The sequence below is a fragment of the Seriola dumerili genome, unplaced genomic scaffold (assembly GCF_002260705.1).
Source record: "Seriola dumerili isolate Sdu_G_001 unplaced genomic scaffold, Sdu_1.0 BDQW01000242.1, whole genome shotgun sequence".
NCBI lineage: Eukaryota > Metazoa > Chordata > Actinopteri > Carangiformes > Carangidae > Seriola > Seriola dumerili.
Window position 1 is genome coordinate 6,473,261 of NW_019174497.1, and position 17,080 is coordinate 6,490,340.

General features: G+C 40.5%; 1 protein-coding gene across 1 annotated transcript in view; it reads left to right on the forward strand.

Annotated features, from left to right (window-relative positions):
* Window positions 1-7,091: 7,091 nt before the first annotated feature.
* The window catches only part of LOC111229785 (microtubule-associated protein 1B-like), a 75,285-nt gene continuing 65,296 nt past the window's right edge, over window positions 7,092-17,080 (forward strand). The window contains exons 1-2 of the mRNA XM_022756255.1: window positions 7,092-7,356; window positions 14,800-14,901. Of these exons, the coding sequence (XP_022611976.1) occupies window positions 7,092-7,356; window positions 14,800-14,901 (367 nt within the window). The remainder of the gene's footprint in view (window positions 7,357-14,799; window positions 14,902-17,080) is intronic.

Genomic DNA, 17,080 nt, shown 5'->3' on the forward strand with positions numbered 1-17,080 from the left:
AAGAAGAGAGATTGTGAAATCTTGGACTTCTATTGTTTGCCAATATCAATCAGGCTGATGCCCCTGTTCAAGGACAAAACAATGTTTTTCCAGCCTTTCAAGTCTACAACGGGGGTGAGTGTTTGATACTCAAAAGAACACCCTGACTGGAAATGACGTGAAATGTTAATAATGGCATTAATGCAAACTATCTTATGACTTAATAGCTAATCTGTTACTTGATGAGTCATTTACTGCACTTATTTTCTGCACATATTTACTTTTCCTCTCTGAGACGTAGCAAAGATTATAGCTTTGCTTATGCTGCAGAACACCCAATAGAGAGAATAAGTGTTTAAGTGACACTAACTGAAAGGTTATATCCATGAAAGACTCAGATTTTCGAAACAGCCAGGACAAACGTGTCTTCGCGTGTCTGAGGTGAGAGCGGTCAGAACACAGTCACACTACTTTTTTGTTTCACTGCTTCAGTGCTTCAGATCTGCTAAACCTGAAAAAAGGTATCAGGGCTGCAAAGTCTTTCCTGGAACACTGCTGGGAACAACGGCTGCATCACAAGCTCAGGACGTGTTTGTGATGGTTTGATGAGCCCTCTTTCTCGGTAATTCATCTTTCATTTTAAGGAAACAATAAAGTGTACCAGGGATTAGGTTGCTCAGAAGAATATATGTCATGTATCTCGAGTTTTTCTACTAGAATGGTAACTCCAGGTAGAGACATACACTCCGCCAAGTCGCAAAACAATCCTACACATCCTCAGTCCAGATTTATTGTTCTTGATCTCACCAAATTGTACGAATCATAGATTCTCAATATATTGCCTGATTTTTACAATGTGTCACAATTCTTGGATCTGAACCTATATCTATGGTTTCGTCCCCGGCGATGCTTTCAACTAAGTTTGGGTGCATATCAGCTCTATCTTTTTGTGAAAAATCCTGCCGACAATATAGACAAACAGATAATGCCTGTGAAACATAACCTCCTTGGCAAAGGTAACCATGCGAGAATCTGGCATTGCAGATACACAGAAAAAACTTGTGTACTTGAACTGAATATTATTAAACCCTGGGCTCTGATTTGAACAGTGCAGCACGGGTTAAAAATACTCACGTGACAGACTTAGCCAGAGCTTTCTGTGGCCTGGGGCTCAGGTTAGCCCCGTGGCTGAAAAAGTGTAAAAAGGCCACTGTGTTTCATGCGTCATGTAGTGTGCGCTGCAAGAAGTGTCTGGAATAACATAAGAAACTCCCAGTGGTTCCCTGTTAAAAGCTTCCATTGTGGCAGTGTTAGTACATTTCATGTTTCCTAATAGTCCTCACTTAAACTTTCAACTGATAACAAAGCAGCTCATACAATGCTTGTACACTCTGAACACAAGGCAAAGCCAAAATGGTAAATACAAAATGTCTGTACATTAAATGAGGAGTTGTTGCTTTTTGACATTAAAATATGATTGTTAATTGGATAACCCTTGGGTTTTTGAACTGATGCCAAGACTTGAACTGAAAGCGATTAGTTCAATTAATTTGATTAATCAGTCACAGAAAATTAACCTGCACTATTTTGATAAAATCATTAAAGTCAATTTCGAGTTCCAGCTTCCTCAAATGTGATATTTGCTGCATTTTTTTTTTCTTAGTGATATTAAAGTAAATATCTTTAGCCTTTGGATGGTTTGTCAAGAAGAAACAAGCAATTTGAAAGACGTCACCCGTGACCTTTCGGAAATTGTGACTGATATTTTTTCACTATCTTTTAGACCAAACATTGAATTGAAGCCCTACAGATAATAAACAGTTTCCAGAGTGTTACCTTGGCCTCTGGAAATTGTGGTGAACATTATTTTATTCTTTCACTTAAAAGACAAAATGATTAAACAAATCTGTCCACATTAATTGACTATGAATACAGATCATTAGTTCAGGCACTAAAAAGATACTCTGGAATCAAAATCTGTCTTAATAAAAGTCTCAGCTTTGGTTTTGTATTGGTTCTCAACTACAACACTGCAGTGAGGTTGAACTTGTCTTGCAGGCCTCCAGAAACACCCTGCAGCTAACGTGTGATAAGAGTCATGGCAGGTCATTCCCATCTGAGTCACCTTTAAAGTCAGCGACCTGTGCAAAAGAATCGATACTGCTAAATGAGACCAAGTGGGTGTGACACGGAGCTTGACAACAGGCAGCAGAGCTGTCAATCCCTAAACGGCCGCAAGAGAGAGGTCAGAGGGGACCGGATGAAGTTGGATATGGTAATGGACTGGGCCTCCAAAAATTATGCGATTGATCATCTGGACTGAAGAAAAACTTGGAGTTGGCAGTGGCAGAGCAAAAAATTGGCTGACAAGCTTATCTGATCTGCGAACACGCGCAACTTAATTCACAACTGCCTCCAGCAATCTTGTTTTAATATCCCCCAAACTTCAGACAGCTCCTCCCTGTCCAGGACTGACTGCAGCCTGCTTGTGCAGCTCCTCCATCTCGAGGAGCAGAGTTTTTTAACTCAGACAGCGTTTCAGATATTAGCTGAGTAAATGATTCTAACAGGACACTGAAAACTACGTCTTTTTCGCTCATAATATACTGCAAAGTAGCTGCGTTGGTGTTTTGGCTGAGCCAGACCTGCATATATTGTTTGGTTAGCGAGTTTGATTACACAACACTCCATCCAGGAATACACCACCCGTAGGGACACACATGCCAAGCATAACACACACACAAGCACTACGACGTGCGCAGGCACACACACACACACGCACGCACACACACACACCCACATCGTCTTACACACACACAACACAACACAACACACCACACACACACCCACACACACACACACCACGACACACACAACACACACACACTGCGCTTTTAAAAAGCAAGCTGGTTATTAAATGTCTAAGACAACACAGGAACTGAAACATTGTTGTGCAGGTTTGCAAATTATTTCTTATTCATTGGCAGTTGGTCCAGGTGTGTTTTTGTCAGATGCTTTGAACTATATTCTCAAGTTAGACTCAGAGGGGGCTGCTTGCCCAAACATATTGCGCTCTATTAAAGTAAAAAGACGTACTGCTGCATGTTAGCAAACTTGAGTCTACAATTTTAACATAAATAGAGTGCACAGTGGGAAGAGAGAAAATGCGTGTCCCACATGGTGGCAATGCTGCAGCAACTGCCTCCACCTTATGGAATAACTGATCCTATACCGTTGCGTCAAAAACATTTCTTTTACCGTTTCCAGGTTTAAGATCTTTTAACGTGTCCTTTCTGTGCAACGCTGCTTCGCTGAATCACAGCAGCCAAAACAAATAGCAGAACACATTCACAAACCGGCATTTCGCCCATCACTCCACACCCGCTCTATCTGCGCTCTGGCGGCGTCCGCTTGGTGCTCGGTGCTGATCTCCCCGATCACTATCAGCATGTAGTAGCTGCCCCGGTTTGAACGGCACCCTCTCCGCCGTCTCCCTCCACCTCGACGGTACGTAGTCGAATCCTCGGACGCCCGGCGGCGGCGCGCTGCAAGCCCTCGTCCTCCTCCACCACCGGGAGCGCACCTCGCACCGGAATCTCCATGCGGCAACAACCCCCGGAGCCGACGCCGAGGCTGACTCCATCGCCATGACAACCGACCCGTGAGTGCGAGGGAAAGAGTGTGGTGAGGTGAGGTGGGAGGGGGACGGAGGGTGAGGAGGAGGCTGGGAAGTGAGGGATAAGGAGGGAGGTGAACTATAGGGGAAAGCGTGTCAGATAGTACAAAAGTTTTATTTCCCGGTGGAGCTTGCAAAATAAAGAGCCCTTTGGGTGAACGTTCAGGTGAACCTGAGCTGACTGGTGAAAATTTTTGTATTTTAGTTTTTGAAGACGAAACACTACTAAAAAAATAAAATAATGAAAGATAAAGATATGTTCAACATTAACATATTTTAAATGCATGCATTATAGTTAAACGTCCCAATAGGTATATGAGGTAGTTAAAATGAACTCCACCTTACCAAGCTGCAAACGTTAAAGTCATGTATACATGAATATAAACATAGCTAACTAGTCCAATAATATATATACATTATGTGAAATGGCCAGTGTGCATATTTACTTTAGATAGTTTGAACTTTATTTAAATATAAAGACTTTTACTTGTGACAGCGTGTTTGTTACAGCAGCGGTGTTGCCAACAAGTTAGGTAAATGATATGAAGTACTTCTTCCTACACTGAGAAATCAGTGACAGTCATTCAGATGGCAAAGGTTGCATCACCCTCCAAAAGTATTTATGTGATGTCACAAATGTCTGCTGTCTCTCTCGGAAATGAGAAAAATGTTTGCCCAGATTTTGAAACAAATCTTTAAATCCAAAATTATATTTACACAGGCTGTGTCGGGAAGCACCGGCCAACCGCCATAACAGTCAGTTACCTATAACTAGCTAGCTAGAAGAGCTGGACGGGCTAACGCACACTGGAAATTTGAATTTAAAAGTTGGTGTGTCGCCCCGGACAAGTATGATGTCCACTCCCGATAGAGCACACAAATATTAGATCAGGAAATTGTGTTTAAAGAAGCAACCCTGCCGATAAGGGGAGAAAAAATATCAATTACAATTCCAGCCAAAGGTTTGCATATGGAGCGCTGGTGTGAGCGAATCACTGAGGCTAAAGCTAGCTTACTACCAAATGAAGCCAGTGGCTTTAGTTCTGAACTTTTTATGGGGTCGGGGGAAATTTTAAAGTACCTCAAGTAACCTAAAGCCTTTTCTCAATACAAGTCTGACATACTGTTTTAAAATACGTCCCCAGTAAAGTATAAACCTTACCTTTGCTTGGCTTGTTCATGTATGTTTTCACGTTGTCCATCACGCTAATCAACTCACCTACTACACACTTTTTGCCCCTGCTCTTGTCTTGAAGGTGTCTGTGTTTTTTGGTCTCATCATGCTTTTTTCTAAGGTGATTTTCCGGGACACACCTTGGACTTAATTTCAACCGCCCTGAACAGGTAACTAGCAAACACATATGCGTGTGTTAACATGGGCCAATAAGAGGTTAAATCAAACCTAGCAATATTAAGGATACAGACAAACCCCGCAGTACAATTAACTGCTTTAGGCAACACCCACTAATTTTGCAGTTGCAGACTGATTACATCCTCCAAAATTAACAAAAGGTGAATCAGCGCCTCTCTAAGACAGTTTTAAAAAAATCTATTATATATATATAATATATATATATATATATATATATATATATATATATCTGTGACATAAACATGGAGCATCTCAACCACATCACAACACTCACCTGTGGATGCAAGAGGCTCAGGTGAGGTCACATGACTCAGAGTCAGGTCCCTCACTGTGAGGAAGACTGACCGAGAGACTGAATGAACAGCAGCTACCTGAGGTCAAAGGTCACAGAGCAGGAGTCAATGGACAACTGGAAAAAGATGTTCACATGACCCCAGAGAGCATCATCATGTGACCGAGGTCAAACACTGGTATGGGTTCCTTCTGTTCACTGCACTTTATATATATATATATATAATAGATTTTTTTAAAACTGTCTTAGAGAGGCGCTGATTCACCTTTTGTTAATTTTGGAGGATGTAATCAGTCTGCAACTGCAAATTAGTGGGTGTTGCCTAAAGCGGTAATTGTACTGCGGGGTTGTCTGTATCCTTAATATTGCTAGGTTTGATTTAACCTCTTATTGGCCCATGTTAACACACGCATATGTGTTTGCTAGTTTACCTGTTCAGGCGGTTGAAATTAAGTCCCAAGGTGTGTCCCGGAAAATCACCTTAGAAAAAGATGATGAGACCAAAAAACACAGACACCTTCAAGACAAGAGCAGGGCAAAAAGTGTGTAGCTAGGTGAGTGATTAGCGTGATGGACAACGTGAAAACATACATGAACAAGCCAAGCAAAGGTAAGGTTTATACTTTACTGGGAGTATTTTAAAACAGTATGTCAGACTTGTATTTGAGAAAAGGCTTTAGGGTACTTGAGGTACTTTAAATTTCCCCCGACCCCATAAAAAGTTCAGACTAAAGCCACTGGCTTCATTGGTAGTAAGCTAGCTTTAGCCTCAGTGATTCGCTCACACAGCGCTCCATATGCAAACCTTTGGCTGGAATTGTAAATTGATATTTTTCTCCCCTTATCCGGCAGCGGGTTGCTTCTTTAAACACAATTTCCTGATCTAATATTTGTGTGCTTTCTATCGGGAGTGACATCATACTTGTCCGGGGCGACACACCAACTTTTAAATTCAAAATTTCCAGTGTGCGTTAGCCCGTCCAGCTCTTCTAGCTAGCTAGTTATGGTAACTGACTGTTATGGCGGTGGCCGGTGCTTCCCGACACAGCCTGTGTAAATATAATATTGGATTTAAAGATTTGTTTCAATCTGGGCAAACATTTTTTCATTCCGAGTGGACAGCAGACATTTGTGACATCACATAAATACTTTTGGAGATGCAACCTGCCACTGAATGACTGTCACTGAATTTCTCAGTGTAGGAAGAAGTACTCATATCATTTACCTAACTTGTGGCAACACCGCTGTGTAACAACACGCTGTCACAAGTAAAAGCTTTAATATTAAAATAAATTTAAACTATCTAAAGTAAATATGCACATTGGCCATTTCACATTAATGTATTATATTATTGGATAGTAGCTACTGTTATATTCATGTATACATGACTTTAACGTTGCAGCTGGTAAAGGTGGAGTTCATTTTAACTACCTCATATACTATTGGGACGTTTAATCTATAATGCATGCATTTAAAATATGTTAATGTTGGAACATATCTTTATCTTTCATTTATTTTATTTTTTAGTAGTGTTCGTCTTCAAAAACAAAATACAAACATTTTCACCAGTCAGCTCAGTTCACCTGAACGTTCACCAAAGGGCTCTTATTTTGCAAGCTCCACCGGAAATAAAACTTTTGTACTATCTGACACGCTTTCCCCTATATTCACCTCCCTCCTACTCCCTCACTTCCCAGCCTCCTCCTCACCCTCCGTCCCCCCTCCCACCTCACCTCACCACACTCTTTCCCTCGCACTCACCGGTGGTTGTCATGGCGATGGAGTCAGCCTCGGCGTCGGCTCCGGGGGTTGTTGCCATGGAGATTCCGGTGCGAGGTGCGCTCCCGGTGGTGGAGGAGGACGAGGGCTTCAGCGCGCCGCCGCCGGGGTCCGAGGAGCGACTACGGTACCGTCGAGGTGGAGGGAGACGGCGGAGAGGGGTGCCGTTCAACCGGGGCAGCTACTACATGCTGATAGTGATCGGGGAGATCAGCACCGAGCACCAGCTGGACGCCGCCAGAGCGCAGATAGAGCGGGGTGAGTGATGGGCGAAATGCCGGTGTGAATGTGTGTCTGCTATCTGTTTGGCTGCTGTGATTCAGCGAGCAGCGTTGGCACAGAAAGACACGTTAAAAGATTTAAACCTGGAAACGGTAAAGAAATGTTTTTGACGCAACGGATAGGATAGTATCCATAGGTGGAGGCAGTTGCTGCAGCATTGCACCATGGGACACGCATTTTCTCTCTCCCACTGTGCACTCTATTTATGTAAAATTGTAGACTCAAGTTGTAAATGCAGCAGACGTCTTTTTTACTTTAATAGAGCAATATGTTGGCAAGCAGCCTCCCTCTGAGTCTCAACTGAAATACTAGTTCAAAGCATCTGACAAAACACACCTGACCAAACTGCATGAATAAGAAATAATTTGCAACCTGCACAACAATGTTTCAGTCTGTGTTGTCTTAGACATTTAATAACCAGCTTGTATTTTAAAGCGCAAGTGTGTGTGTGTGTGTGTGTGTGTGTGTGTGTGTGTGTGTGTGTGTGTGTGTGTGTGTGTGTGTGTGTGTGTGTGTGTGTGCGTGCGTGTGTGTGTGTGCGTGCGCACGTGTGTGTGTGTGTGTGTTTATGCTTGCATGTGTGTCCCTACGTGGGTGTATTCCTGGATGGAGTGTTGTGTATCAAACTGCTAACCAAACAATATATGCAGGCTGGGCTCAGCAAACACAACGCAGCTACTTTGCAGATATTATGAGGAAAAAGACGTAGTTTTCAGTGTCCTGTTAGAATCATTACTCAGCTGAATATCTGAACGCTGTCTGAGTTAAAACCTGCTCCTCGAGAGGAGGAGCTGCAGCAGGCTGCAGTCAGTCCTGACAGGGAGAGCTGTCTGAAGTTTGGGGATATAAACAGATTGTGGAGCAGTTGTGAATTAAGTTGCGGTGTGCAGAATCAGGAGTAAGCTTGTCAGCAATTTTTTGCTCTGCCACTGCCACTCCAAGTTTTTCTCAGTCCAGATGATCAATCGCATTTTTGGAGGCCAGTCCATTACCATATCAACTTCATCCGTCCCCTCTGACCTCCTCTTGCGGCCGTTAGGGAGTTGACAGCTCTGCTGCTCTGTGTCAAGCTCAGTGTCACACCCACTTGGCTCATTACAGTATCGATTCTTTTGCACAGGTCGCTGCTTTAAGTGTGACTCAGTGGGAATGACCTGCCATTGACTCTTATCACACGTTAGCTGCAGGGTGTTTCTGGAGGCCTGCAACAAGTCAACCTCACTGCAGTGTTGTAGTTGAGACCAATACAAAACCAAAGCTGAAGAGCTTTTATTTAGACAGATTTGATTTCCAGAGTATCTTTTTAGTGCCTGAACTAATGATTGTATTCATAGTCAATTAATGTGACAGATTTGTTTAATCATTTTGTCTTTAAGTGAAATAAAATAATGTTCACCACAATTTCCCAGAGCCCAAGGTAACACTCTGGAACTGTTTATTATCTGCCTAGGGCTTCAATTCATGTTTGGTCTAAAAGATAGTGAAAAATATCAGTCACAATTTCCGAAAGGTCACGGTGACGTCTTCAAATTGCTTGTTTTCTTGACAAACACTCCAAAGGCTAAAGATATTTACTTTAATATCACATAAGAAAAAAAAAATGCAGCAAATCATCACATTTGAGAAGCTGGAACTCGAAAATTGACTTTAATGATTTATCAAAATAGTGGCAGGTTAATTTTCTGTGACTGATTAATCAATTAATTGACTAATCGCTTCAGTTCAAGTTTGAGCATCAGTTCAAAACCCAAAGGTATCCAATTAACAATCATATTTAATGTCAAAAAGCAACAACTCCTCATTTAATGTACAGACATTTTGTATTTTTACCATTTTGGCTTTGCCTTGTGTCAGAGTGTTACAAGCATTGTATGAGCTGCTTTGTTATTCAGTGAAGTTTAGTGAGGACTATTAGGAAACATGAAATGTACTAACACTGCCACAATGAAGCTTTAACAGGAACCACTGGGGTTTCTTATGTTATTCCAGACACTTCTGGCAGCGCACACTACATGACGGCATGAAACACAGTGGCTTTTTACACTTTTTCAGCCCGGGGCTAACCTGAGCCCCAGGCCACAGAAAGCTCTGGGCTAAGTCTGTCACGTGTATATTTTTTAACCCGTGCTGCACTGTTCAAACTCAGAGCCCAGGGTTAAAATATTCAGTTCAAGTACAAGTTTTCTGTGTATCTGCAATGCCAGATTCTCGCATGGTTACCTTTGCCAAGGAGGTTATGTTTTCACCAGCATCTGTTTGTCTAATTGTCGGCAGGATTTTCACAAAAAGTATAGAGCTGATATGCACCAAACTTAGTGAAAGCATCAGCCGGGGACGAACCCATTAGATATAGGTTCAGATCCAAGAATTGTGACACATTGTAAAAAATCAGGCAGATATTGAGATCTATGAGTTCGTACAATTTGGTGCAGATCAAGACAATAATCTGGATCTGATGGATGTGTAGGATTGTTTGGACTTGGCGGAGTTATGTGCTCTACTGAGTACCATTCTAGTAGAAAACTGAGATACATGACATATATTTGTCTGAGCACCTAATCCCTGGTACACTTTATTGTTCCTTAAAATGAAAATGAATGTACCTGAGAAAAGAGGCTCATCAAACATCACAAACACGTCCTGAGCTTGTGATGCAGCGTTGTTCCCAGAGGTTCCAGGAAAGACTTTCAGCCCTGATACCTTTTCAGGTTTAGCAGATCTGAAGCCTGAAGGCAGTGAAACAGAAAAGTAGTGTGACTGTGGTTCTGACGCTCTCACCTCAGACAGCGCGAAGACACCGTGTCCTGGCTGTTTCGAAAATCTGAGTCTTTCATGGATATAACTTTCAGTTAGTGTCTTAACACTTTTCTCTCTATGGGTGTTCTGCAGCATTAAGCAGCTATAATCTTTTGGCTACGTCTCAGAGAGGAAAGTGAAATATGTGCAGAAATAAGTGCAGTAAATGACTCATTCAGTAACAGATTAGCTATTAAGTCATAAGATATTTGCATTAATGCCATTATTAACATTTCACGTCATTCCAGTCAGGTGTTCTTTTGAGTATCAAACACTCACCCCCTTGTAGACTTGAAAGGCTGGAAAAACATTGTTTTGTCCTTGACAGGGGCATCAGCCTGATTGATATTGGCAACAATAGAGTCCAAGATTTCACAGTGGTAATGAAAATGTAAATGTATCAAAATATCAAAAGAAAAGTCTCAAACCACTCCTGCGGAATAACCAGCTGCTCCATTTTCCATAAATATGCTCATATCTGTTTCATATTTTGGTAAAATTATAGCTGCCATTGGTTATTGAAATGCATTGCAACTGACATACAGTGCATTCAGAAAGTATTCAGACCCCTTCGATTTTTTTCACATTTTATGTTGCAGCCTGATGCTAAAATAATTTTAAAAAAAAACATGTCAATCTACACTCAATCCCCCATTATGACAAAATGAAACCAGAATTTTAGAGCTCAGAGACAGGCTTGTGTCAAAGCACAGACCTGGGAAAGGGTACAAAAAAACACACAACGTTCACAGAGCACAGTGGCATCCATCTTTCTTAAATGGACAGAGATCCTGTGTGGAGATGGGTGAAACTTTTAGAAGTGAAAAACTTGAAGGAGTCTGAACACTTTGCGAATGCACTGTCAACAGCTGTTAATGCTAACGTTGACTATGTAGCAGTAGCAAAACTTACAAATAGTTCATTTAAATGTTCAAGATGTTCAATGATTGGAGTCACATGGCTTTTCTGGTAGTACTCTGGTTAAGGTCTTATTCAGGTGAAGCAAGCAAAACGAATAACAATAATAATATTTTAGTCCACCTATAGTGTGCTGGTGTGTTGAATGTGCAACTGTAACTAACAATTATTTTCATTATTGATTAATTTTCCCATTATTTTCTCAATCAATCATTTAATAGTTATATCTGTAAAATAGAAAATAGTTAAACATGCTGTTATCATTTCCCAGAGCCCAAGATTACGTCTTCAGACGACAACCCAGAGATATTAATTTCACTATTATATATGACACAGGAATTCTCTGGATTACAGATGTTTGGCACTTTATTCTTAAAAGAATAATTCAAAATAGTTGTCAAATATTGTCAAAATAGTTGCTAATTAGTTTTCTGCTGATTGACTAATCGATTAATGAGCTAATCGTTGCTGCTCTAGTTGAATATATAATAGCCCTGTTTGGTACTCTCTCCTCCACTGATAAAGAATACATTTCACCTAAATGTGCAGTTCACTCAAAATCCAAGTAGGTTTTACATTCACTTCATTCTGGTGCAACAAACTGTAATGGGCTCATTACTGCCCCCAAAAGGTCAGAAGGCAAAAAACACCAACTGCAGTTGCATGTGGTGTTTTTTTCCTAACTGTCCCAAAGAGGCAGCAATGAGCCCATTTCACACTTGAAAGCAAACACCCACAAAGGTGAGATCTATGCTTTATGCTAGAGTTTTTTCAAGCCGTATGTTGTGGTTTTACAGGTTTGGATTGGAAAATGTCCATCTAGTTAAATGCTGAACCACACAGTAAAGGGTAGCGTACAGCCTCTTAACACATTTAATGGGAAGCATTTGAGACAGTGTGACCCACACAGTGGATAAGAATGTCCTGAGCTGGGGCATCATAAATTCTGCATATTGATGAGCAACTTTGGACGACTCTGTGACTTTGAGCAGATACTGACAACTAAAACTAAGTTGTTTTTTTTTGCCTCAGTAACTTAAAAAAAATCAATCCTACCAGGAGTCTCATCATAAGAGTGTGAGCTTGACTGGCTTATTCTATGATTGGTGTCATTGTCCATTGAACCGTATATGAATCTGTTGAAATTAGAGAAAATATCCGTCACAATTTCTGAGCTTAAATTGTTTGTTCTGTGCAACAGCCTGAAAGCTATTTAGCGTACAATGACATCAATCAGAGAAAATCAGCAAATGATCCCATCTGAGAGGCTGGAACCTTTTGTTTGGCCTTTTTTGTTTGATAAATAACTTAAATGATTAATTGATTATTAGAATAGTTGTGAGTTAATTTTCTGTCAGTCGACCAATGAACAAATTGTTTCACCACTACAGTTTATTATGTTTACAGCCACAAAGTCAGGTAACTTTAGTAACAAGTACAAGATCAAAATTATCCATGCATGTAAATATAGCCATTGATCGTTCCTCTCTTATCTATAAACAGTTTTGTCTGCATCTAGTTTCAATGTTTGAAACATTGACTTTGTCAACTTAACTGATGTCATCCTCCAAGAAGAAGATGCAGCTTCCTGGTAGTAGTACATTCATTCCTCCAGCCTTTATTCCCATAACCTCTCCTCTGTAGATACTAACAATGTGTTACTGTGATGATTGGGATGGAAAGGTAACAACATGAGACTGGGAGGTTGTAATTTTTATGAATCTGGTAGTGCACAGATAGACGTTTGCCAGTGAATGCTAACAAAACATTAATAACAGTGACACAGCATTTCTGGGACCAGACTGCAGTCTGCAGTGAGGGAACAGTTTCTCCTCAGTTAAGGGCAAAACAAGGTCTTCAAAGTCTCCTTTGTGAAAGAGGAGATTTTAGCACAGGCCTGTGGATTTGAAAAATTAGAATAATCTAATTTCTTTCTCTCGCTGAAGGAATCCACAAGTGGATAAGATGAGAGAGGTGTGTGCATTGGTTTGTATCCTGCTGGATGAGATCTGACACAAGTTCCCTCTGAAGTCTGAGTCACTGCGGCTCAGTAGGATCTGATAAAGCTGCTGTGTGTGTGTGTGTGTGTGTGTGTGTGTGTGTGTGTGTGTGTGTGTGCGGGGGTGTGAGATGTAGATCAGTTCATTACTGAGTCATCTCTACTGATCCAGTGGACTCCAGTTAATTTTGTTGTTTATGTTTGGACCTCTTGTTATTACTTAAGGTATGAAACATTTTATGAATATGATGATGATGATGATGATGATGATGATGATGATAAGGCTGATTAACCGTTCAAAATAATGTAATAATAATAATGTAGTAATTTTGAGTTACAGCTCAACACCAATAAATATTGATCTCAGTTCAAATATGTCACCTCCCTATTACAAATACTAGTCCATGATTGGTGCATCTATGATTTCTGAACAAATACACAAAGTAAGGTGACAGAGAATATACAGCAACCGATTCAAACTTTTACTTAAAACTGCACTAATTCATATTTTGACATGAACAATGTCTGTGTAATGTGAAAGCTGCTGTTTGTAGTGACCAATCAGAACATACAGAACATTTCAGTGTCTTTCAGCTCTTTCTTTTGGTTTTCACACGCTCAGCCTTATTGTTTTTGTTCACTCTTACTGTTAGCTGATGAACATGTAGCTGCTAAAGAGCCAGACATTTCTGTTAGAAGTTGGTGGAGAGTAAAACAGCTAAGAGGACAGTGAATGTTGGACATCCATGATTTCACATTAACACTAATGTTGCGTTGTGTCTGCTGGCTGTTAGCTAAAATGTTTATCACAACTTCATAATATGATGATAGTCATTGTTGAATGTACAGCTTGTTTCTGCTGCCCCCAAGTGGCTGAAAAAAATCAGTTAATGCAGGTTTGAATCAGAATTTACAGATTGTAGCTTTTTTAGATAAAAAAAAAAAAACTTATTTAAAAAACCTACAGTGAAAGTTATCACCACAAAATAATAAAATGATGTTAATACATGTTAACTAATTTGTAACATAAACCATTTGATTACTTTTTCTTTTCATATGAATGTGCATTATAGTGTTATTTGGTAGAACAAGTACTATTAAATGAAATAGTATGAAGTGCAACGTCCACAATCTAAAGACAGAATTAAAGACAGTATTAGCTGATGCTGCATATAAAATTCTGTATGAAACTTACCACAAATTGCAAATCATTGATCATTCTATTTTAACTATATAACTAACAAAATAAAAGTTTTCATCAACGGAGGAAAAACCTACAGCTCTTACTCTTCTTTTTCTCATGCTGTAAAAGTTTTAAGTAAATATTAGACTGGGCCTGAGGAAGTAGAGAGGAATTGAGGTTAGAAATAGTGATGTAGAAAATGCTTTGCAGTGTTATTAGTCTCAGGACGTTTTGAACCTGAAAAGTGTTTTCTCATTGACCTTCCCTGCAGCCCAAACAGAGAGCTAAGAGGGGAAGGTGGGAGGAAGTCAAACTGCTGCAGCAACATCTAAAAAAAAAAGAGGTTAACTCAAGTTCACAGAAACAGAGCAAGGCAGATCTCTTGCATGATGACTCGCATGCTAAATCTGTCCCCGGTTCACCAGGAACTAGTCCAACAAATTTTAGTCAGTTTTACTAATGTCTGTCCCTCCGTGCTTCATGTTGTTATCCTCAAACAATCTCTCTCTTTCCTTCTTGGCAGGAATTCGATCCTGGGACGTGGACCTCCAGTGCTGCGACCTTGACCAGCAGCTGCAGCTGTTTATAACCCGCCACTCCGCCCATTTCTCCTCCGAGGTCAGAGGTCAGTGTGATATGGCGCTGTTTGAGCCAATGGACCAGTGATGGCAGAGTACAATTAGTATTCTTTCTTCTGAGAAAAACTTCGATACACTGCAGAGTTTTTATGAAACAGATTTGGTGAAATAATCACTAAGGTGCCCTGAGAACACAAAATTCGGGATAAGTGTTTGATCTTGAAAGGGATGAATTATCAGCAGAGATCCTCTCTTGTCCTTTTGTTCTTTGGTACAAATCATCTCTGGGCTCGTGACCATGAGCACGCTGAGCGACATTTCTGGATTTTAAATTTCAGATTCGTTAAAGAAGTGGTTGATGCTTTAAGTGTGCCAACAAATACTTGACGTAGATATGTGGCCCATTTACCTGCAGTACTTTCAAGCTCAGGACATGGTAGATATATTTATTATGGAATAAAGCACTGAAGCTTTAGTAATGCACAATAATATTGATAATAACTTTTCTGTCTTTATCTGGATTGGTGGAGTTAAATGTAGGCAAACTGCAGGTTAGGCTATGTAAGAATAGTTTCTGCACACTGATTTGAGATTATAGTACTATATTTTTTACTATATTTAGATATATTGTGAAAAACTTTTGCAAATTAAAATGCGAAAAACCTTCAACTAGACAAATCAGAATTATCTACAGTACTAAGTGTATAGGACTAGTTCATTAATTTACAGTGCAATAAAAGATATATATAAATATATAGATATAAACTGAAAACATCATGACTGATTTGTTTTCAATTAAAACTTCACACCAACCCATTCGTTACTGTCGTGTGATTGACAGGAAAGAGCTGAATCTGGTGAACATTTAATCCGTGTGCTTTACATCAAAGCTGAACTGTGTTTATAATCACCATGGTGACTGTTCAGGGAGCTGTGGAGCTGCAGTGTTAGGTGCGCGCGCGCGTGTGTGTGTGTGTGGGTGTGTGTGTGTGTGGGTGTGTGTGTGTGTGGGTGTGTGTGTGTGTGGGTGTGTGTGTGTGTGGGTGTGTGTGTGTGTGGGTGTGTGTGTGTGTGGGTGTGTGTGTGTGTGGGTGTGTGTGTGTGTGGGTGTGTGTGTGTGTGTGTGTGTGTGTGTGTGTCAGCCTGCCTGTGTCTATGTCATGTGATGGTTTAGGGCTCAGAGCCCAGGCTGAAAGTACAATAGATGCTGAATAGGGACTTATTTCAGTCATCTGCCAGGTAAGGGCCTGTTGGGATCAAACACACACACATACTGTAAACACACACACACACACACATAGAAAACAGACAACCACAGGATAGATTATTACTGCACTGGTGGTAAGTGCTTAGCAGCAGCAGCAGCAGTCAGCAGAAAGTGACACAGCATTTTTCAACACAGTTGTTAAACGAAGCAAATACCTTTGGAGGAAACGGAGGAATTCTTGTGAAACAGTAAATATCATCAGGATATTTCACTGATCTGTCATCCAGTCTGTCCTTCTGGGTTACCATTACAAAGAAACACACCTCCACTCATGTGAACCAAAGTGAGTCACCTTCATTTGTGCTTACAGCTGCTGTTTATTGATACAACTGCTGATAAAACATGATCAATTCCCTCAGGTGTACTCCATCTGTAACACATGAGGACATTCATTTTAACTTTGAACACAGGATGATGGGAACATAAACATTTTTTTAATTTCTTGGATTTTCCTTTTACCTCAGGAATAACAGGAAAAACAATAACATGTTTTCATAGTTATATTGACATTGAATGGATCATGGTTGACTGTATCCATATTGCTGTGAGAGAAGGTCCATTGATTTCTATATGGTATATTAGATTTCTAAAGGCACTGCGCTGTAATGTAAAATAGCATTAGTGGTATAGTGGTCAGACAGGACGTCCTGTAAGTGTCGTTGGTTCAGTGTCCAGTGACCTTAAGCCCCCCCCTGAATCTAGATCCATTGACAGCTGATACTAATGTGAGATATTTATCTGGAAGAGGAAAACTCATGTTAGTGAAATGAAATAATGGAGCTTCATGCTGATCCTGTGAGAACATTTGCTGAACAGCGGTCACTGTCATATGAAATCACAGTGCATCAGTACCAGGGCTGAATAATATGCCAAAAAAGTCATGTTGCGGTTATTTTGGCAGATATTGCGTTTGGTGGAATGGTCATTTTCGCATTTTCATTTCACTTGTTGGGGCTTGT